The sequence below is a fragment of the Crassostrea angulata genome, chromosome 4 (assembly GCF_025612915.1).
Source record: "Crassostrea angulata isolate pt1a10 chromosome 4, ASM2561291v2, whole genome shotgun sequence".
Lineage (NCBI taxonomy): Eukaryota > Metazoa > Mollusca > Bivalvia > Ostreida > Ostreidae > Magallana > Magallana angulata.
The window spans coordinates 40432653-40456710 of NC_069114.1; the positions used below are offsets into that span (position 1 = coordinate 40432653).

The 24058-nt window shown below is 33.8% G+C and overlaps 1 protein-coding gene across 1 annotated transcript; it reads right to left on the reverse strand.

Moving 5' to 3' along the window:
• Window positions 1–1159: 1159 nt before the first annotated feature.
• On the reverse strand, window positions 1160–17850 carry LOC128179553 (mucin-2-like). The gene is made up of 10 exons (XM_052846996.1): window positions 17708–17850; window positions 10024–10252; window positions 8927–8944; window positions 7498–7601; window positions 7279–7340; window positions 6578–6833; window positions 5629–6337; window positions 4980–5310; window positions 3429–4517; window positions 1160–2810 (listed from the first exon to the last, which is right to left on the reverse strand). Exons 1-10 carry the CDS (start codon window positions 17792–17794, stop codon window positions 2531–2533), a joined length of 3165 nt encoding a protein of 1054 aa, XP_052702956.1. The 5' UTR covers window positions 17795–17850; the 3' UTR covers window positions 1160–2530.
• Window positions 17851–24058: the final 6208 nt, after the last annotated feature.

A 24058-nucleotide genomic window follows, 5' to 3' on the forward strand; every position in this document is an offset into this window, starting at 1 on the left:
TATTTGTTTCTTACATTTCGATTAACAAGAACGTTCAGAGAAATGTAACTTTCATACATGTACTAAGTGACTTAATGTTACTCTTCATTAATCGTTCTTATATCATTATTTCAAAGACGGGCGAAGATTGTTCATTTAGTCAATTATATAAGTATATTACAATGTTATCTTTTTATCAAAAAAGATCAAGACCACGCCTCTATAAAACTTTTTTTTTTTTTTTTTTTTTTTTTTTATTTTACTCTCAAGAAACATAATAAATAAATTCAATACAGTTTTTAAAATATTCTTTCACGCATGCTCACTCTCTCACACTCAATCTAATTGGTAGAGGCTGCTTAAATTGAAAAAATACCAAAAGAATTAAACCAAAAAAAAAAACAAAAACAAAAAACAAAAGAAAAACAAAAACAAAAAAATCATATGGTAAATATAAAGAGTAAGAATATTAGAACGGATGAAAGCACATAAATTGGTAATTAATGAACAAAGTGTTAGTTAAGCCAAATAACATGACTAAGATTGAATCATAGTGTCAAAGATAGAATACCAGGGTTGCCAGGTATTGACAAATTTTTGCATTTCAAAATTTTTACAAGCTATATATTTTTCAACCTTGTATTTGTTGAATAAATAAGATAAAAGTCCAGAAAGGCATGGCAGTTTGCCTTTTTTTAAACAAGTAAACAAATATTGTTTCGAACATAGAATAATTAAATTAATAACTTTGTTGTTTTTAGACATTGGAAGTTCACCAAACAAAATATTAACTACATTAAAACCAAGTCTTAAGGAAGTTGCATGGTAAATATGCAAGCTTAGGTTGCTCCATATTGTGGATACTTTTTCACAGTTTATGACGCCTCTATAAAACTTAATAAGTCTTATCCAAACATATAAATTACACCCTGGTAAACAAACCTGATTTAAAAGTTTAGCGGTTATTAAAAATTTTAGTCCAACGCCCAAGATGCAAAGTTGTATTTTTTAACGTATGTTGCGTGTTATTTAATCAAAAAACGTCATCTTACCCTTCCCAAATTGGATCGGGTATTTAAAGTTTGACTGAATTATCTGTTGCAATTTTACAGATTATGAAAAAGTACATATCTTTGAATTAGACAACGTAGATATGAAATATACGTTTTTAATGGTTTTAACAGTGCCTGCAGATCTGCTGATCTGAAATACAATATAGCTACATATACGTAATAAAAATTGTATTTCTAAATTTTCTTTTACAAAGTCATCACTGAACAAACCAATGCAGTGGCATAATAAAAAGCACAGCTGTTTCAAATTCTCAATTTTTAAACTCAACAGCCACAGTAACTAATTATACAACATTAATAGGCTCCCTCCCAAAAACAGAACATGTAATTAACATGATAAAAACGCCGCCCTGTAAGTTTTAACTAGCCACCAATATTCAACGCAACTGGCATATACATGCAATAATTACTGCTCTGTTAATTTCAAGGCAGTCTTGGGTTATCCCTAAAAAGCGTTATCAAAATAACACAATTTGATGCAACAGAGACTACATCGCGTAAAACCAGTTGTTTTGTAGTTAATGTAACAAACAAGTAATTCTTCTATGAATTTAACAAAGTTGACGCCAAACAAAAATTTAATCATCAAATTTCAGAAAAACTTCAACCATTTGGTACACCAACGCAGACAAATGTTGATTTAATCTTTTGCTGCACTAAGCATTGCAGAATCAACTTTAGAACAAAAATTACCCACATTAATTACTTGTCTAAACACGTCCATTATTACTATTAAAAATACTAATTACTAGTAGATTAAATATTAAAAGAACATTGGTTTAATAGTAATTCCAAGAATGCATACGGTTAAAAGAATGAGTGGCCATAGATTGTTGAAATTCTTTTAAACATGTATACAAAATCAGAGGTCCAGTTTACAAATGGAAACTCTTTAAACTTAAAAAATGTTCCCTTCAACAATGTATGTAAAATTATAAGTGACACGATGAAGTTGATTAAGATAAATCGACGATCTAGGCACAGGTCCTACTGAAAAAATAAACTACACTGAAATCAAAATCACCCAAAGGTAGATTAGATATGCTTCAAAATAAAAGATATTGTTGTGTCAAATCTGACAACATTGTCGATCTACTACGACGACTAATGTAGAAAAATGTACTAAAGATATTTTGTCTGCGTTGTAGTGGTTGTTGGCGTTGAACTTGTTGTTGGTGTGGCTCTAGTTGTTGGTGTGGTAGTGGTTGTTGGCGTTGTAGTTGTTGTTTGTGTGGTAGTAGTTCTTGGCGTGCTAGTGGTTGTTGGTGTGGTAGTGGTTGTTGGCGTTGAAGTGGTTGTTGGTGTGGTTGTGGTTGTTGGTGGAGTAGTGATTCTTGGCGTTGTAGTTGCTGTTGGTGTGGTGGTAGTTCTTGGTGTGGCTGTGGTTGTTGGGGTGGTAGTGGTTGTCTGCGTTGAAGTGGTTGGTTGTGTGGTTGTTGGCGTTAAAGTGGTTGTTGGCGCTATACTGGTTGTTGGCGTTATAGTTGTTGTTTGTGTGGTAGTAGTTCGTGGCATGCTAGTGGTTGTTGGTGTGGTAGTTGTTGTTGGCGTTGAAATGGTTGTCGGCGTGGTAGTGGTTGTTGGTATGGTAGTGGCTGTTCGCATGGAAGTGGTTGTTGGCGTGGTAGTGGTTGTTTGCGTTGTGGTGGTTGTTGGTATTGAGTGGTTGTTGGTGTGGTAGTGTTTGTTGGCGTGGTATTGGTTGTTGGTGTGGTAGTGGTTGTTTGCGGTGTAGTGGTTGTTGGTGTAATAGCGGTTCTCGGAGTTGTAAAGGTTGTTGGCTTGGTAGTGGTTGTCTGCGTTGTAGTGGTTGTTGGTGTTAAAGTGGTTGTTGGTGTGGTAGTAGTTGTTGGTGTGGTAGTGGTTGTCGGAGTTGTAGTGGTTTTTGGCGTGGTAGTGGTTGTCTGCGTTGTAGTGGTTGTCGGTGATGTAGTGGTTGTTTGTGTGGTCTTGGTAGTTGGCGTAATAGTAGTTGTCTGCGTTGTAGTGGTTGTTGGTGTTGTAGTGGTTGTTGGTGTGGTAGTAGTTGTTGGTGTGGTAGTGGTTGTTGCAGTGGTAGTGGTTGTTGGTGTTGTAGTGGTTGTTTCTGTGGTCTTAGTTGTTGGCGTGGTAGTACTTGCTGGCGTTGTAGTTTATGTTGGTGTGGTAGTGGTTGTCTTTGTAGTAGTGGTTGTTGGCAATCAAGTTGTTGTTAGCGTGGTAGTGGTTGTTGGCGTGGTAGTGGTTGTTTGTGTGGTCTTGGTTGTTGGATTGGTTGTGGTTGTTGGCGTGGTAGTGGCTGTCGGTGTTGTAGAGGTTTTTGCTGTCGTAGTGGTTAATTTCGTTTTAGTGGTTGTTGGTGTTGTAGTGGTTGTTTCTATGGTCTTGGTTGTTGGCGTGGTAGTGGTTGTTGGTGTGGTAGAGGTTGTTGGTGTGTAAGTAGTTGTTGGTGTGGTAGTAGTTGTTGGCGTTGTAATGGTTGTTGGTGATGAAGTGGTTGTTGGTGTGGTAGTAGTTGTTGGTGTGGTAGTGGTTGTTGGTGTGGTAGTGGTTGTTGGTGTAGTAGTAGTTGTTGGTGGGGTAGTGGTTGTTGGTGTGGCAGTAGTTGTCGGTGATGTAGTAGTTGTTGGTGTGGTAGTAGTTGTTGGTGTGGTAGTGGTTGTCGGCGTTGTAGTGGTTGTTGGTGTTGTAGTAGTTGTTGGCGTTGAAGTGGTTGTCGGTGATGTAGTAGTTGTTGGTGTTGTAGTAGTTGTCGGTGATGTAGTGGTTGTTGTTGTGGTAGTAGTTGTTGGTGTGGTAGTGGTTGTTGGTGTGGTAGTAGTTGTTGGTGTGGTAGTGGTTGTTGGTGTGGTAGTAGTTGTTGGTGTTGCAGCGGTTGTTGGTGTGGTAGTGGTTGTTTGTGTTGCAGTAGTTGTTGGTGTGGTAGTGGTTGTTGGTGTGGTAGTAGTTGTTGGCGTTGTAATGGTTGTTGGTGATGAAGTGGTTGTTGGTGTGGTAGTAGTTGTTGGTGTGGTAGTGGTTGTTGGTGTGGTAGTGGTTGTTGGTGTAGTAGTAGTTGTTGGTGGGGTAGTGGTTGTTGGTGTGGCAGTAGTTGTCGGTGATGTAGTAGTTGTTGGTGTGGTAGTAGTTGTTGGTGTGGTAGTGGTTGTCGGCGTTGTAGTGGTTGTTGGTGTTGTAGTAGTTGTTGGCGTTGAAGTGGTTGTCGGTGATGTAGTAGTTGTTGGTGTTGTAGTAGTTGTCGGTGATGTAGTGGTTGTTGTTGTGGTAGTAGTTGTTGGTGTGGTAGTGGTTGTTGGTGTGGTAGTAGTTGTTGGTGTGGTAGTGGTTGTTGGTGTGGTAGTAGTTGTTGGTGTTGCAGCGGTTGTTGGTGTGGTAGTGGTTGTTTGTGTTGCAGTAGTTGTTGGTGTGGTAGTGGTTGTTGGTGTGGTAGTAGTTGTTGGTGTTGCAGTGGTTGTTGGCGTTTGTGTGGTTGTCTGTGATGTAGTGGTTGTTGGTGTGGTAGTGGTTGTTGGTGTGCAAGTTGTTGTTGGTGTGGTAGTGGTTGTTGGCGTTGTAGTGGTTGTCGGTGATGTAGTGGTTGTTGGTGTGGTAGTAGTTCTTGGTGTGGTAGTAGTTGTTGGTGGGGTAGTGGTTGTTGGTGTGGTAGTAGTTGTCGGTGATGTAGTAGTTGTCGGTGATGTAGTGGTTGTTGGTGTGGTAGTGGTTGTCGGCGTTGTAGTGGTTGTTGGTGTTGTAGTAGTTGTTGGCGTTGAAGTGGTTGTCGGTGATGTAGTAGTTGTTGGTGTTGTAGTAGTTGTCGGTGATGTAGTGGTTGTTGTTGTGGTAGTAGTTGTTGGTGTGGTAGTGGTTGTTGGTGTGGTAGTAGTTGTTGGTGTGGTAGTGGTTGTTGGTGTGGTAGTAGTTGTTGGTGTTGCAGTGGTTGTTTGCGTTGGTGTGGTTATCTGTGATGTAGTGGTTGTTGGTGTGGTAGTGGTTGTTTGTGTTGCAGTAGTTGTTGGTGTGGTAGTGGTTGTTGGTGTGGTAGTGGTTGTTGGCGTTGTAGTGGTTGTCGGTGATATAGTGGTTGTTGGTGTGGTAGTAGTTGTTGGTGTGGTAGTCGTTGTATGCGTTGTAGTGGTTGTTGTTGTGGTAGTAGTTGTTGGTGTGGTAGCAGTTGTTGGTGTGGTAGTGGTTGTTGGCGTTGTAGTTATTGATGGTGTTGTAGTGGTTGTTGGTGTTGTTGTGGTTGCTGGTGTGGTAGTAGTTGTTGGTGTTGTAATAGTTGTCGGCGTTGTAGTGGCTGTTGGCGTTGCAGTGGTTGTTGGCGTTGTAGTAGTTGTCGGTGATATAGTTGTTTTTGGTGTGGTAGTAGTTGTTGGTGTGGTAGTGGTTGTTGGTGTGGTAGTAGTCGTTGGTGTTGCAGTGGTTGTTGGCGTTTGTGTGGTTGTCTGTGATGTAGTGGTTGTTGGTGTGGTAGTAGTTGTTGGTGTGGTAGTGGTTGTTGGTGTGGTAGTAGTTGTTGCTGTTGCAGGGGTTGTTGGCGTTGGTGTGGGTGTCTGTGATGTAGTGGTTGTTGGTGTGGTAGTAGTTGTTGGTGTGGTAGTGGTTGTTGGTGTGCTAGTTGTTGTTGGTGTGGTAGTGGTTGTTGGCGTTGTAGTGGTTGTCGGTGATGTAGTGGTAATTGGTGTGGTAGCAGTTGGTGTGGTAGTAGCTGTTGGTGTGGTAGTAGTTGTTGGTGTTGCAGTGGTTGTTGGCGTTGTAGTTGTTATCGGTGAGGTAGTGGTTGTTTGTGTGGTAGTAGTTGTTTGTGTGGTAGTGGTTGTTGGTTTGGTAGTAGTTGTTGGTGTGGTAGTAGTTGTTGGTGTGGTAGTGGTTGTTGGTGTTGTTGTGGTTGTTGGTGTGGTAGTGGTTGTTGGTGTGGTAGTAGTTGTTGGTGTTGTAGTGGTTGTTGGTGTGGTAGTAGTTGTTGGTGTGGTAGTGGTTGTATGCGTTGTAGTTATTGATGGTGTAGTAGTGGTTGTTTGTGTTGTAATGGTTGCTGGTGTGGTAGTAGTTGTTGGTGTTGTAGTAGTTGTCGGCGTTGTAGTGGTTGTTGGTGTTGTAGTGGTTGTTGGCGTGGTAGTGGTTGTTGGTGTTGTAGTGGTTGTTGGTGTGGTAGTAGTTGTTGGTGTGGTAGTGGTTGTTGGCGTTGTATTGGTTGTTGGCGTTGCAGTGGTTGTTGGCGTTGTAGTGGTTGTCGGTGATGTAGTGGTTGTTGGTGTGGTAGTAGTTGTTGGTGTGGTAGTGGTTGTTGGTGTGGTAGTAGTTGTTGGTGTTGCAGTGGTTGTTGGCGTTGTAGTGGTTGTCGGTGATGTAGTGGTTGTTGGTGTGGTAGTAGTTGTTGGTGTGGTAGTGATTGTTGGAGTGGTAGTAGTTGTTTGCGTTGTAGTTTCTGTCGGCCTGGTAGTGGTTGTTGGCGTTGTAGTGGTTGTTGGTGTTGCAGTGGATGTTGGCGTGTTAGTGCTTGTTGGTTTTGCTGTGGTTGTTGGTGTTGTAGTTTTCGTGGTTTTTGGCGTTGCAGATCCTGGATTTGCCATAGTTGTCAAGGTTGTTGGCGTTGTAGCTGATGTAGATATTATTGTTGCCGAAGTCGTTGTTGTATCTTTCAAAAAGTTTATTTTTGAAAATGACAGACTACTTTCGTTCACAGTAAGGTTTCCAACATACCAAATTCCATTGACATTTCGCATTACTTTTTTAACAATTGTCTTTACCGACGTGTTAGTGATTTCCTTGTTTTGAGTCTCCAAAAATAGGAGAAAACTGACTTTTATACTTCCTTTCCTATAAGTAAAAAATGTTAGTAAATTAGAATTACTTAAGAAATAAACAGCAATGTTAAAAAGTTCACTGGGATATGAACTTGGTTTATCAGGTGATTAAATCCTGTGAAGTCCGAAGGGCTTCTCAGAAGATTTGATCACGTACCAACCAAGTTCATATCCCGGTGAACTTATCATCATTTCTGTTTATTACTTATATTTACGTTTGAGAATGGCAAACCGTTCAGAATCATTTATATAACGGTGTTTTTAAGTTTGCAATATAGCAACTGTCAAGTGATAAGCGCTTGCAGTTATCATTGTGACGTCACGAAAACATTTATACAGAATTGGACGTTTTCGCTTTTCTATAGGTTCATATAAGGAAACATATTTGCAAATATAAATATTGAAGTATAAACGTTTTTTTTTAATCTGAGAGATTCTTTATTACATATGTTTATTACCGGAGATCAGTTACATAACACTTCCGCCTTAATAGGAATTCTGCTTGAAGACCACTTTCCATCTTTATTGAAACAATTGAAAAAGAGAAAACATCTATGTAATATTCATATTAATCTGTTATGTCATATAAAATATTTTTTACAGATAATCCAACTTTTATGTATGTTATTATAATATACTTCCATATTTTTTTCTCTCTGAATTATCAATATAAATACCATTGCAGAAAAGTCTGTTGTAAATTTCATGTATGTGTAAGACTTTTTATTATGTAAATCCGCAGTGAAGTTTTGAAACACGCTAATTTCCCCCTCAGTCAGAACTAAAATAAAAAGTTATATAAAAAAATTCTTATTCTGACCTTATCCTTTAAACAAGCATATAGTCAGTTACAATTTTTGCTTTTATCTTTTTTGTCGCTTGTCCAAGCTTTCCTTTTTGTTGCAACTTTTAGTTTAATTTTTATTGGAATTTGTTAATATCTGTATCCAATCACTAGAACAAATAATTTTCCAGTATTCTATTTTGAAACGCGACTGTTTAAAGATAAAAAAAAGTCCAAAGGGATTTTGCATTGCAAAGCATAAAAAATACAATAATATTAAAAAAGAACTGTACAAGTGTTCCAAAAACTTTTGAGTGTATAAAATATATTAGACTTTTTTTGTAATTTCTTCAACTTTACTGAAAAAGTTACCCAGTATCAGTACATAAAACGACTGAAACAGGAACCTAAGACAGAATGAGACTATACAGTGTAACGTGTTTTGTATTTGCAGGATTTTATCTCACAACCAGTAGCTTATTCAAACTGTCACCCTTGTGTTTATGGTACTAAAATTTGAAAGCGTATAAACAAAATATCAGAAAGGGTACGAAAGTTTATGAAGACTTTGCTGCTTTTGTAAGTTGATCAACGTCGTTCATCTAGGAAAAATATATCTATTGCTCAAAGAGACTTAAACAATCCTTCATACAACATAAAAGCAGAATTTATAGTTAATTCTAGTTTGATATAAAACCATGACCCAATTATGCTTAACAATGACACAAAACACAAAGATGACCCAGAATAATAGAAAATGGCCAAAAAGGGCACAAGCTTTTACTCTTTTTTAGTTTTAAAACTGACATACAAATGTAAATTCAAGAGGAAGGAATTGCATTGATGATTTGTCGATTACCATTCATTGCAAACAAAAGAATAAACTAACGAAAGGTTTTTGGATACTATTCATGTTCATTAAAATTGAAAAGTTTTGATTTTTGTGTCAGTTGTCATCAGCAAAACATCAATTGTTTAACATGTGAAAAATGTTGAAAGCATGATTTAAATTCGAATTTGCTGTGCCAGAGTCAAAAGAAATAGAATGTAACAACCTCTTTCATATATTGCATAAAAGATCATTCGGTCATAATTTATTTCCATTTATAAATTAAAACAATGTGAATATGTAACATATGGATACGTAAACACTGTTTGATATTAGTATAATTTATCTATTATTACAATGATTGAGATCTGCAATCAATTGTCTTTTGACATCGGTGGCTGTTCATATACAATAAAATTGATATCATCATTTACATCTTTAAGATAATTGCATTAGGAGTTTTTAATCAAAACCGAAGGGTAAAAATACTTACCAAACGCATGGGGTGCTTCTAAAAAAAATGTAAGAGTGTTTAATATATGTGCATATTTATAAAAGAATGAAATATAAAACCACGAAATGAAAAAGTATTTACTTTGAGGGAGATGTTTTCAGACAACCTTGTGGAGTCGTATTTTCAACAATTACCCTTACCGTTTCCGGAGATTATCGACACAATTGCATCTCTCAAAAAAAATAAATCACGTATTTCGAATCGTATCGTAAACTTAAGTACATGGAAATACTGTTTATTTTTTTTAATTTATTCTATTTCCACATGCTACTGGAACTGGTATCTTCTTTGAAAGTTTCCTACCTCGTATTATATTCTGTAAACTGCTTTACTTTATGCCTTTATTGTTCTTGATAGTCGGTGCTTATGACAATATTTTATTCAATATGAGTAAACAAGAAGCGTATTTTATATCTATTGTCATATATCCTACTTCTGTCTAGCAAAATGTTTATTATATGAATAATGGATAGGGATTAAATCCTAAAATTGCTTTCAACAATATTTCATTAGTTAAAAGCTTATGCATCAGAATTGAAAAATTGCTGAACAAGCAGCATTATCATAGCACTTTTCAACCAGAAGATAGTAGAAGGGCTGTGTAGAAAAAAAATTCTTAAGATTGTTTCATGCAAAATCCTTTCTCGCAACTTATGTGATTAATTGCAAAGTTTAAAGTTAAATAAATCCTACATTGTGTTTTGAAATAGGGTTTTATTTTAGTTTTTTTTTATGTTATCGACATTATAAGAAGAGAAAATTATTTCAAATGGCATATCAAGCATGCATTCTAACGATTAAGATTATTTCATTTATTATATTATTTCGTCAAAGTTTAAAAATCAGCATAACACATCATTTCGGTTGAAAATGTATCACTGGCTCCATATTGAACTAATCAAGCAGTAGAATTTCACATTCATGTAATATATTGTTTAGTAAAAAGGTTGAAAAGGATAAAGATATAAAAATTTAAGAAATAAAATTATCATGATTGAGGATAAAATTATAATCATTATATTACTTAACATGGACTTTACTTCTAAACAATTTTACTTATTTAGTATTATCCATACCTTGTTTTTCGTTATTTGGCTTGGAATAGACAAAAACAACAGTTAGAGCTACAGCAAGAGCAACAAAACAACTTGATACGAGAAGTATGATGATAGTTGTTCTGTATTTGGTTCGCCTTTTCAGGCTATCATCAGTCGATCCGTTTTGTTCTGACTGTACGTATAAATCATCCCGATGAAACTGGTTCTTGCCCATTGTGAATGGTAAATCTCCTACACTTGTCGCCATCTTAAATACAAATTAGAATCTGACAATAAGTTATTTCTAATACATAAACTTATATAACTTAAAATTTACAGTATGCATTATTATCAAGATTAAAAAGGTTTTTTTAAGTATTATAGGAAATGTTATGAAGTTATCAAAAACGTATACCTTACAACCAAACACGAGTTCCACATGTGTGTAGTAGAATGATTGCTTAAGGTAGTACAAAACAGATAAGTTAAATTTTTCCTATAATTCATTTTTCCTGAATTTTTTTTATTTTTTTCTTTGGAATGAAATCTTTTAATACGTAAAATTTGAAGAAGAAAAATCCGACCTCACAATTTTTGCCCACATCGCCCCAAACCTACCATTGGAATGTCCTTTCAGTGGAGTGTAAAATGAAATAGTCATTGTTATAATTTTCTATGCCTTTAAGTTATTTTTCAAGATATTGCAAATATTTGTGCTGCTATATAAACGGGAGACCTTCTTGTTACTTAAAGGTACTGAAATAAATTCTAACTAGTAACTTAAGATAATTTCTCATGCGATATAATGTAAAACTAGCGCTCATGAATACTTTTTTTAGACGAAAATTTGCAGCACTTAACGGTATCTAAAAAGAAAATGTATAATATAAAGGACTAAGTGCGGTTTTATGCAATTTTGCCCCCTAAAATCAAAGTTCTAGAAAGAGCTTTAAAATAAGGTGAAATATAGCTAAAATCATATTGGAAATAAAGGTGTAAAAGGTTATCACCACAGTGACGTCATAATGTAGAAATGACGTCATGAATATTGCATTATTTTGATAAATTAATGGTTTGTGGCAAAATATGAGTGTTTTCCGATGATTTTTCGACTGGGAAACATCGAGCGCAGGCTTGCTCAAGTACCATTTTTTAGTATGATATGTAAAACTATCTGAAGAAAAACATATGTTAAAATCGCACTTGAGCAGACATGCGCTCTATACTTCCGAATGCAAAATATAGAGCAAAAATGAGAATATCTTCATTTGTTTGCAAATTTGCAGGAATTAGGTCATTTAGGTGACGTCATAGATAAACAGCGAGTGAGCAATGATGACTAAAATCAAGATTAAAGTTATAGGCATCCTCTTTACAATGATTTGTGAAGATTTCATTTTCATACGATACTATTTAAAAATTGGTTGAAATCGGGGGCAGATATTTGACCATACCGCACATAGTCCTTTGAATAAAATTTAACAGTATGATTGCCATGACCCTGTAATTAAAATGTATCAAAATAAAGAAAAGAAAATTTAACCATTGCTTTTAGATTAATGTTTAAGTATGTTTGACGGATGTATAAATTGATAAAAATCCTACATGACGTCATCATATTTGACCTTTGACCTGTTGATATGACCTTAAAACTTGTTTGACATAAAGCCTAAACACTGGTGGTGGTTGTTTCCAAATTTAAAGTCTTTAATTTGAAAAGAACAGAAGTTGCGCATTTTTAAATGATATAATGCTAAATTGCACAAAAATCATATGAACACCATCCAAATGTATTTGCCAAAATTATCGAAGTACGTAGTATCTCAAATTTTTTTGGCCTTGAGAAATTGATGGGTATGATTTATATTTTTTTCTTAAGATAATGGATTGAAATTAATTTTTACCTAATATTAAATCATTATTTTGTGTATTTCAGAAAATATTTTAAATAAATAATTTCAGAGGTGTTTCGTACTTCCTTAAAATGAAAATGTGTTAGGAAGTTTTATAGACATAACGGTAGTTCACTTCATCAAAGCTTATACTTTTTATGACACTACGTCACTGCTTTGTAGTTATTATATTTCTTGTGAAATTGTTTGTATCGATCAAATTAATTGAATATCATTATAGCTTTGTGGTAAATGTATCGGACTTGTAAACAGTATATTCTGAAGTTTTTGCATATGTTTTCTGATTCAAAATTTATCATATTTTCAAAAAAAATTGCATTTTATAGTAATATATTATGCATAACGCTCTACTTCAAAATAAAATTACTTTTGCTAATTTTCTTTCTTTTTTATTTTTAATGATTTGAGAAACTATTTCAAGATATATTGAGATAAATGTACCCTAAAGTACTTCACTACACCGAAACTTATACTTTTTAAGACACTACGTCACAAGATGGCGATTTAAATGTTTTGTTGAACTGTTCATATCGTTCGATGCAGATGTGTATCGTCATGGCTCAGTGGTTAAAGTACCATGCTTGTGAACCGCAGATCATGAGTTCGAATTCACCAGAGGCTTTTGTTTATGTTTACTGAATGATATTTTTGAAAATATCATTGTTATCTAAAATTGCACATTTTTCGCCTATTTGACATATATACTTCTTATCCATCATGCTTTCTATCATAATCAAGTAATTTTCTGCCGATTTGAGAAACTAATTCAAGGTGTAGTGAGGCACCTTAACAAAGATAACAAAAAACAGATACTGGTATCTATATTCATTGCATATTTCCTCTTATGTTTTGCATTGGAAATCTGCGAGGTTCAATGATCACGGCGTATGAGCACAACTCATCATGTGTTGTTCAGATAATATGTATTACATGAGGTGACACCCGCCGTGTGTTCTTTGTCATAGTTGGGAAAAAACGGAAAAGTCCGTGGACAATAAGGTGATTACTGTGAAATCATCATTCTTCGTGGAGGACTTATGTTCGTGGAATTCGTGGGGAACCCTTGTCTACAAATTTACATGCCCACGGACCTATGACCAATCATCTGTTTAATATTCATTAAAATTATCCCGATTACACTATCAACGAATTTACCTCCCCACAAACCAGGAAAATTTTGGCTATAGCACAACATTTTCTTCATATACACGGATTTATATCAGCTGTGAGAGTTGATTAAAAAATGTTATTCACAGAGATATCAAAAATTAAATTGAAGTGTTCATTGTTAAAATTATTGTTTTATGAATGCATGCATAATTAGATAAATAATGAGAGAAATAATCCATTTATGTCATAATTTCAATTTTGACATATTTTTATCATTTAAGAAAGTGATTTTCATTAATTATTTAGTTAATACTAGTATTTCATACCCTGTTGGGCACGTTCAACTTTCTGGACGTGAAAATGGGCATTTTTGTCATTAGGATTCACTGATTATACGCACCCTGCTTCATTGGAGGATTGCATAATATTATATCGTATATTGCAATACCCGCTATCAAGATTTATCTCATTCATTTTAATCTTTTGTATATAAGCAAACATAACAAAAGGAGGGGATATAATACTCGATAATGTGATGTTCTTTTCTAGAGATAAACAAGAAATTTTTTATCTATTACATCTGATTAAAGCTGCGTAAAGCAATTGGTGACATGTAACAGATAAACTTCTGATTTGTACGAAAGCCGAGAAGGATCATTCGAGATTCGAGATTCGAAATACGAGATTCGAAATACGAGATTCGAGATTCGAAATTCGAGATTCAATATCTAAATTAACCAATCAAATCATGGATCTGAAACCTGTATCCTAGCAACATCAAACTGTTCTAAATAAAGATCATTCGTACATGCTTTTTCCTACAAATAAATGTCTTAATAGCTCTTATATAGTGGTTATTAAATGGTTAAATTAACATTGATGAATTAACCCCACACAGTATAAACAATTAAATTAGAAATAACACTGTTGGCTTTGCCAATCTAAGTGGTTTTGTTTGCCCTGTATGTATTTCCCCCCGAACAATTTTAACCCGAAGTGTATTCGCCCCAACTGTTTAAAAATCGGCTCGCGAAGAAAGATCTGTTTAATCTAAATGTTTTAGCTATGAAACGAAACTAAAAAAAATAATCGACATGTCAAAATATAGGTTATAATAAAGTTTTAAACCATAGAAGATATAACGATTTACAACCTCAAAGACAAAAACCCAGATAAGAATAGTGTATTGTAGGGTATGGCAATGCCATTGTCGATATGAGAGAGAGGGAGAGAGACAGACAGACAGACAGACACAGAGAGAGTTTTGTAGTGTCAAATTCAGTTTGATTTAGAATTTGAAATTGATTTGATTTGTTACAAGCATATATAGACAATAATTAAGCCTCTAAAACGAGAAAAGAGAGGAGGTAGCTATATAGGGTAGGGCAGACCAACTAGCAAGCTTTAATTTTAACGGTGTTAGCGCACCTGTGATTTACATCGACTCTCTCTCTCTCTCTCTCTCTCTCTCTCTCTCTCTCTCTCTCTCTCATCACCTAGCATTTCCTTTTCCGTGGGGTATTTGTGATGTCTTACATTAGCTAGCGAAAATGATAAAAAAAAAAACCAGGAAATTTTCTTTAAATTGTGTGCGGATGTTATACGCCAATAATCTGTTTTCAGTATATACATTTCAAGGGGGGGGGGGGGCGGCTATATAGTCCTAATTAAATTGTCAGTTATTCTGTCCCCACTTTGTTTTCTCTTCGTTTTCCAGGTTTTTTTTTATTTGGCTCGGCAAATTAATATAAAACTTTCTGTGTAGCTCCATAACGATGCACTGTAGATAAATTATGAGTAGTTTTACTTTTGATAAACAGGTACATATCCGTACTTAATTTTTAATTTGACTCTTATAATCGGATTTAATATTCCAATAATTATAGGGTAGGAAAGAGTAGACGGGACTTTTTTGCGCATATCCTACTGTACCATTCATTCAACACAGGTATTAGCACTCATCGAGTTCGACTTGCTTTCCTTTTCTTTCATCCCCTGGATTTAAAGCTATTAATTTTAGAAAATATTTTGAATTTATGGCCTGATTATATATAAATTAGAGCTGCGCTGGTGCATATATTTACCCAAATGGACCAAAATATAACCAAATGAATCTAAAAGTTTTGACAAAATTAGTTTTAAACGTACGACTCTTTTTTTCAATTCTAATCGGGTATGTCCTTTAGAAAAATCTTGAACCACACACACAATCTCTCACCAGAGGGCGCGTTCCGCAAGCTTCACTAACACTTGTGTTGAAGCACAGCGTAATACGCCCTCTGGTGAGAGATTGCCACACACATTTTAGCAAATAAAACGACAATTGTTTCATTTTTTTTTATGGGGAGGGAGGTGGTGCCGGTAAAGGACATGTATTGCTTGTGGCAGTTGTGCTATACTCTCATTTGTTATAATAGGTAATACTACATATTGATATAAAATGAAAGTTTCCAATTACACTGTACATAGCTTCTATCACGCATTTTGACCCGTGCGATAGTTTAAAACAATTTTCAAAGCATTTAATGTAATTCAACCGATCATTTTTTAAATTTAATTTTCTGGATCCCCGCCTGATACGTCCGCCTTCTTGTATATTAGAATTACATGTACGTTGACCATATGTACACAATGCATTAACTTAATCGGCTATGTTATGGGACGATAACATTTTTTAATAATGTTTTTGCAGGATATGTAACAAATAACAGCCTATTTGTGGGTTTTTGCATTGATTATTTGAGATAATATGCCGCCATCTTTTATGCATTCCACACACCACTCACAGTTTCTTTATTTGGTGTTCTGTGTGTATGGCGACAAATTGGTAAATTTGCACCACTCACCCCTTGTAGCTTCATCCTGATTACATTTTATCTGGCTAAGTGTAATGTAGTAGTATATTAAATACACACATCTTTGTTTGCAGTGCTTATTTGCATCTTTAGAGATTTACTTACAAAAAAAAGTAAACATTTGTATGACTTATATGTAATTATTGTCAATTTTGGTGCGGTGGAGGGTAGGGGGGTAGGAAACTACAGAGAAACTTAACTTGGCTGTAAAACATATGCTTTTATTCATTCTTGTTGCTATATCAATGAATGAATTATATCAAAATATATGTACAACAATTAATTTTGAAATATTCATGCACAATCAAATAAAGGGTTTTACTGTTCTCTGCACAAGAAATCGGCAATGTGAACAAATTGGCACCCTATCATCCCTACCTTTAATTGTAGAGAGTAGGTATCCTTCTATATTGAAAACAATTCCAAAAGTAAGACTCATAATAAGTTGTTTACTGAGGAAAAGGAAAAAAAATTGTATATATTAATAATTCCGTATGATGTGATAATATCTCAATGATTTGTTTATAATCATAGTACTAGTGTATCACTGTATGCATACATAAAAACGATAAGTAATGCTTATATTTATTAGTGAAACAGGACAGATTATTTATATTTAGATTATTTAGATACATGTACTAATCTTCATGCGGGGATCTAGAAAGGAGGGGGTCAGGGGATCTGGAGCTTATTAAATTTACATAGAAAATTTTTTTAAAATTGGCCTAGGACCCCCTACAGAAAAAATTAGCTACGCTTATGAAGTTCTCTACCATAACCGCATTTTTACACAAAAGGGGTGAATAAACCCGGGTTTTAAACTATTACTGGTGGTGATATACCTTAGGGTTCAAACGCATCAGGTGGAAATGCATCAGGGCAAACAAAATCACTTAGATCCGCGAAGCACACTGCATTATTACTAGTCTACTTAGATATTCTGTGTAAAAGTAAATACAAATAATTATTGAGTTAGGTAGGGAGAAGTGAACATAGCATTTATTTGTATATAAGAGCATGTACGTATGATTTTTATTTAGAACAGTTTGATGTCGCTAGGATACATATTTTTAGATCCTTGATTTGATTGGTTAATTTAGATATTGAATCTCGAATTTCGAATCTCGAATCTCGTATTTCGAATCTCGTATTTCGAATCTCGAATCTCGAATGATCCTTCTCGGCTTTCGTAGATTTGCAAGTCATGATTTCGAGACTAGTTTTGCATCAAAATTGATACACAGCTTTAGTTTATTAATAAAGATTTTGAAAATGTTAAAACAATTATTACATTTTTTATGATTTTCTTTCATCTTTATTAATAACTTAAGGTACCCTACACCACATTAAGGACTTGTTTCAGAAAAGATGTCACAAACTATTCTACTGTTTTAAGACAATATTTACATTGTGCAATAGTGTATTTCTTGGTGTAAACGATGCTTCAAATGGATGCTACATTGTATAGCATGTAAAGCATCTCTTAATATATTCATGCCATTCTGAACACAAATAATATTAGAGTCGATCATTTTATCCTTTTTTATTTGCCACTTCGTTCCCCGTTATTTGTTTTACGGCAAAAAGAGTAAAATTTCCATTTCTTTTCACTTGAACAGGTATGATATGATATTAAAATGTTTTGATGAAAAAATCTTAATGTTGATTGATAAAGCTACAGCAATAACTAATTTGAAATGTCGTGGTGTCTAGAAACTAAATGATATTGTTAGAATATACTTATTACTTACTTAGTGCTATATCATATTGATTGTTATTACTTCATTATTATTTTTTGTGGTATAATTTGATTGTAACCAATGTTTTTCTTTTTTTTTCATTTACCCTTATTGGACGGTTAAAATAATCTCTTCGAAACTCTTTGCTTGTAACAGTAGTCATCCAATCTTTTTTGAAATCTGGATCCTCCATCTCCAACTCCTGTGTTCTTTTTTGAGGATAAAATATATTACCAACCGTTTTCGAGTTTTTACCATTCGTTTGGTATTTCCTTTGAAAATTCCTAAAAATAAAAAGCAAACAAAATAAAAAAGGATGGAATACAGTACCCGCAATGTTTCATATTACAATCCTATCATATTCTATTGTGTTTCAATCATATCGTGCCTTTATACTGTTCTATCCTGTGTTAATCATATCCCATCGTGCGTTAATCATATCAGGTTTATTGTTTATTTTTCGAGTTTTTCCATCTATCTTTTAGTGTTAATCATTCCGTGCATTTCATAAGCAATTATGGTAATTTTATTTTAAGGTTACAATTCGTTAAATGCGCCGTATGATATACATGTAATTTACTGAACACGTAATGTCCAATTCTACTTATTTCTATTTTTTTTTCAGACCAAAATTAAACGTTAAAATCATATCAGTAAGCAGTGCAAATGAAAAATAATGTAAACAATCGAAGATAGCAAGGGACAGTTTTGCATAACGTACTTGTCAATGCTCTAGTAAAAATGAGTGTACCTGTATTTGAAGGCCTGTTTGTAATATAATTGTAATATAATTTGTAAAAATAATTGATTATAGGTGATAATTTTATGGTAGCAGGGAGTTATTCTTGTATCTTGATGTAAAGCATGTAGGTACCATAGTGTTATATAGAGGTGCTTGGGATTCAGATACGAAACGACGGTTGTTGAAAGGTGCGCTTACTTTTCAAGTAAGACGAAAGTAGGGCTGACGGTAATTGAAATATTATCAAAATGACATGGATGGGAGGTGGGGCGGTACAGACTGGCAGGGAGGGGACATGTTGTACAACAGATAGTGGTCATCTCTCTGCAGGAAGCGCGGTGGGATTGGATCTAAATGGGGCAAATAAGTAAAAATTTGACAGTACACAGGGGGAAGTCAAATAAACGTTTGATCTGACCAGAAAAAGGTATGGATGTCATTTTTGGTGATTTTTTCACTTTAATTTCCTTTCTTAAGTCCAATAGGAAGTTACAAATCATTTTGGTCCAGGTGCAAATTATAAATTTCCCGCAGCGCAGCGGTAACGGGAGTGTTTTGTTTTTGTTATGGTCAGCTAAAATGTTAACGCCATTGTCTAGTTACATATGGCTGATCGAGAAAAATAGCTAACATTTCTTTGTTATGTAAGCAAGGCTCGCGTCATGTTTTATTTCTATAGGTCGTATATACTTGTTAAAGCTTCTGTTTCTATAGATTTTTCTATATGCAAGTTTATCAAATACATGATTCAACGAACTTTATAATTTTGTTACTCCTTTCTTTGTTTAAAATTTATGTATTTCTCTTCAGTAACATCAGACTTCTTTGTGAAATCTTATATTTTTTTTCCTTTGTACACCTATAAAATGCCTGTTTTATTACTAACATGGAGTTATCTTGAAGTAAATTTCTATTTGATTTTTTCTTATGGTCAAAGCAGAGTTCTGTTTTTGTTCTTCTTTTGAACGGAGTCAATAGAGATGGTCATCATCTCAATAATGCGTAGTTATTGTTTGTTTAAGTGTTGCTGGTAGGTTAGTGCTACAATGGTGAACCAAAGGCAAATCAAAACGCCAATGAAATTCTATATTAGTTTATCTAATATTCCAGACAACTGTCTAATTAACAAACATATCATTCATATAGTGAGTTATGATATGTAAACAATCTTGTCAAATATTTTAGTATATGTGTTTAGAGTGGCCTCCCAATATTTTTATTTATTACATACTTAGTAATAAATACAGGTTTTTGGCATATGTGATATAGATGACATCACAAAATCCGTATCGGTCTCCGGGGCTGATATAGGTTATCAGCCCTCTAGGGCTGATACGGATCCGTATCACACCCCTTTCGGAACTCCTCTGCCTTTTTTCGCTTCGGCATTTTTGCATGTTTACAGACGAAAAATAAAATATTTTCAGTCGACATTTTTAAGTGCAGTTGAAAACTTCAAATGCTAGCAAATGTTTTAAAGCAGTCAACTTTTAAAATCTGATGAAATTCCGTTCTGTAGCTTCATGTTAAAACAAGAAGAACTCATATTTTTATTAAATACATGTACACGTGGAGATTTTTTTCAAATAATATGAATAATCAATTAAAAAAAAATTGATGGTTTTTTTTTAATTTATTACTAAGTATGTAATAAATATAATAATAGATACCCTTTTCCATATCACAGCTTGTATCAGCCCTCGACCAATATCATCCCTCGGGCCTTCGGCCCTCGGGCTGATATTGGAATCTCGGGCTGATACAAGCTGTGATATGGAAAAGGGTATGTATTATTCTCTTTGTATTCTGTTTTATTTTCTACGTCATTTTTCAATAAATGACATTTATGGAACCTGATATGTTGTAAAGTTATCTTTTATTGGCAAAAAACCTAGCTTCATTGTTGGCAGTATTTTTAAGAGCGGAGACGTTTTACTTAAATATCATTATGCAGTAATCATCAAAATAATAACACGGGTTATTAATTATTTACTACTATCTTTTCAATCACGAGTTTCTGATTTTTGTTAATAATTTTGTTTGAAAGATTAAGCGTTGTTTGAATTGTCTACTTCAATTACTTTAACATTTGTAAAGCATAATTTATGCTCATTAATTGGTTTTCTCTGGGAGCTAAAAAAAAAATTTTGTTTTTACTGGCAAGATAAGAATTTTTTTTCTCTATGTGATTTATTTGTTTTGCATTTTCTGAGAGTAAGAGTCAAACAAATAAGGTTAGTTTTAAACATATATTTGCCATTGAATAGTGTGCGTTCTAGATAACACTTAAACAATATACACACCAAAACATCAAGTAAATCATTTATTAATGTATTAATTATTTAATTTGTCGTGAGATAGCATGCTTTTTATTTTTATTCTCTGCTATCTGGGAAGAATATTTAAAGTGGCTTTTCAAACTCCTTTTGTTCTATTTTTTATCTTCTAGTATCAAGGAGTATTACCTTTTCCAATTGGCAAATAGAGGTGTTTTTTTCACTTCGATTTGCTAATCTCACCAACAGAACTATTTGTTTTAAGTACATTCAATGATACTACTTTTGTAATCTTAACAAATCAAAAGAGAGACCACTGCTGTTAAAAGTAAACACGAACCTATCATATAATGACACCCCACTGTTCGCTTTTGATTAATTTAGACGTTTGGGTTTTTTGTGCATCTCAAGAGCTTTTTTGTGGACAGAAATTCAATATGCATTCCATTACAAATTTCGGTAGCTACAATAGCTATATGCTTATCACTACATGTATTTGAAAGAATGGTGTAATAGTAATAGAATGATCAGGTTTTGTACATTTTCCATGTTAAAAATATAACGTAATTTTAAGGTTTGTGTGTTATGTGTTTGAATTCATTATGGCAGTCCATTCTGGTTTCACTGATTTAACATTACTTCACTGTAGATAACTGTTGATATTTTTTTCATTTAAAAATGAATATTTCTTTACGTGCTAAATAAATAAAACCTTTCACATTTCAAAATCGGGTGAAAGTAGAACCAAAATTTAAGACGTTTTGTTCTCTTATAAAAACTGAAAGACATATCAATAAGTAAACAGTTCAGAAACAGACTCTGGTATAACGTAAGACTATGGCGATATTTCTGTTTGTGGATGTTTTATCCTAGATTCCCAAAATAAATACAAATATTTAACAATATGATATTCGACGAAATAGAAAAAAGTAAAATTAAGATCTAAGGTTTGTCAATAAAACTACAATATTTAAAGAAGAACTAGATTTCTGAAGGTCAATATATCATTGGTGTTCTCAGTTGAAAGTAAACCATTTTCTCCTAATATGATTAACAACCAACATAGTAACTGTTGTACAATCATTAAATAAATATATCAATATGTAAACCAAACGCTTTCTACTCATTAATTGAATGCATGGAAAAAAAAATCTTATTTAAAACACTAATAAATTCTTTCAATCCGTAAAGAATCACAATCATATTAGTTTTTTAAATGAATATCTTTCTTTTGGGTAGATATTTCATTAATTATGTATTTCAATTTCTCTTACCTTTTGGCTAAGATGATATAACTGCTCCTCCAACAGAAGATCTCCTGACCGTATAGTTATTTCTAAAAAAAAAAAAGTTTCCTCCTATCAAAAAAAAAAAGTTTTAAGTCCACCCCTCATAACAAATCAAAGTTAAACAGAATTACAATTTAATTAACTGACATTGATCAAGAAATATACCTTGCATTGTGACATACCAGATTTAAAACAGGACAGTAACTTTCACGGCAGATATTCGCATAACTAAGTCCCTGAACTATCCCATATTACGAAGCGGGAGACGATCTTAACGATTGGCCAGTGTATAGTCTCGAAATGAGTGAAGTCTTTCTCGCGGGAAGTTTAACCATTTAGGATCTTCTACTACGCATCTTTGCTAGTCAACGGTTTTCGGTCCACTTTGCTCCCCATAAACCCTTGGCGGATTTCATTATGAAAACTCGGTGACAAGCTCTGTTTTATGATTGGCTGCGAGTAGCTGATCCAATCGCAGTGCTTGTAAATATAAACTTTAAAAGAAAACACATGTGTGATCTTTGGTAAAACATTCTGTGCCTTTAACAAGATGAGGCACAAGTTCTCGAGTACAGTGCCTCCCCAACGATGGTCTAACCAGATCGCTTTAAAAACCTAAATATTTTAATGGGATTATTCATAATTCTACAAACTTGTCAGGGCTTGAGTGATAGCATGGGAAGTAAAAATGGCGAATGTGGAATTTGCCTATCCCGTTAGTATATACAATCCTGCTTATGGTTATTGTTTTTAAAGGTTCAATGAGCTCTGCTTTATTTAATTTCTTTGGTTCACAATATTCATGACAACGATACCTGATTTTATGGCATGAAAGCTTTTATATAAAACGGCGACTTTTTCGCTTTCGGTACAAGTCCTTACAAAACACTATGAATAAAACAGTCCGTGCTTTCCCTCAGTTATAATTTAATTCGTATATAATAGCATCGTTAATTATGTTCCGATAATTGGAAGTCAACATGTTTTCAAGTTGTATTAATGCCGTAATGTGTATATAACCCGTTGTCTGTAAATATGCAAGGGGCGCAACTCAAGTTGCTCGCTAGATAGCGCCATCACATCACCGAGTTTTCGTAATGAAATCCGCCAAGGGTTTATGGGGAGCAAAGTGGACCGAAACCCCTTGGCTACCGAAGATGTCTACTATATCTTATTTTATCTTTATCTTATTTCGCTAATGCAAATATCTTTGTGGCATCCTTTTAACAGGACCTGTTGAATAAACTGGAGGTTTTTTTGTTCGATTAAAATCTACTTAAAAGAAAAGATAAGTAAAGCAAATTTGATAAACAAGTTGAATACTTGACTTACGTAAAATTTATAAACGCTCTTGCAACGGTTAAGTTTCAATATATCAAACTGGTATCAAACTCATGCCTTGTAGATCACTAGTTAAACACTGAACCTATTTGGGCTACACTGTTTACATCAAGATTTTGAATGATTAATATATAATATTACAGATAATGTTTTGTTTGTTTTTTTGTCAAAATTTGGTATGTTGCAATTAATAGGTATCCAATATTTATTTAAATCAATGGCCCAAAGCTTAATATTATACAGTTGTAGTAATGTACAACTGTTGTTAATGAAAATACAAATAACTCAAGGTAGTTAGATAAGATAAGATACTCTTTATTTCGTCCAAATAAATGGACTCTATTGCATAATCAAACTATAAACGCATGTAATAATTGAACAAAAACAAAACATATTTATACATGTATATGAACAAACCGACAACTCCCATAAAGGAAATAACATGAAATTCTGGATGTGGATTTTCAAACAATATATATTCGATGACATCAAATAATGCTAAAATGTTTTATGCATAATTTCTCAGTTTTCTAAACATCTATAACAGGTTAAAACCAGCTGAATATAAGTTATTAGTAGCCTTTTAATATAAATGACAAGAATAACATTATCATTCCTTATAAAAGAAATAATAGTGTGTATAAACAATAAATAATAGTAGTGAATAGTAATATTTTTAAGAATTACGTTAGATTTACAAATTAGTTTATTATTAGAAGTTACATGTAGTTAAAAAAGTTTTATATCGAGCATAGTTTTTAATTAACTTTTTAATTAACATAACAAGTATTGTTTTTATCTATTGAGTA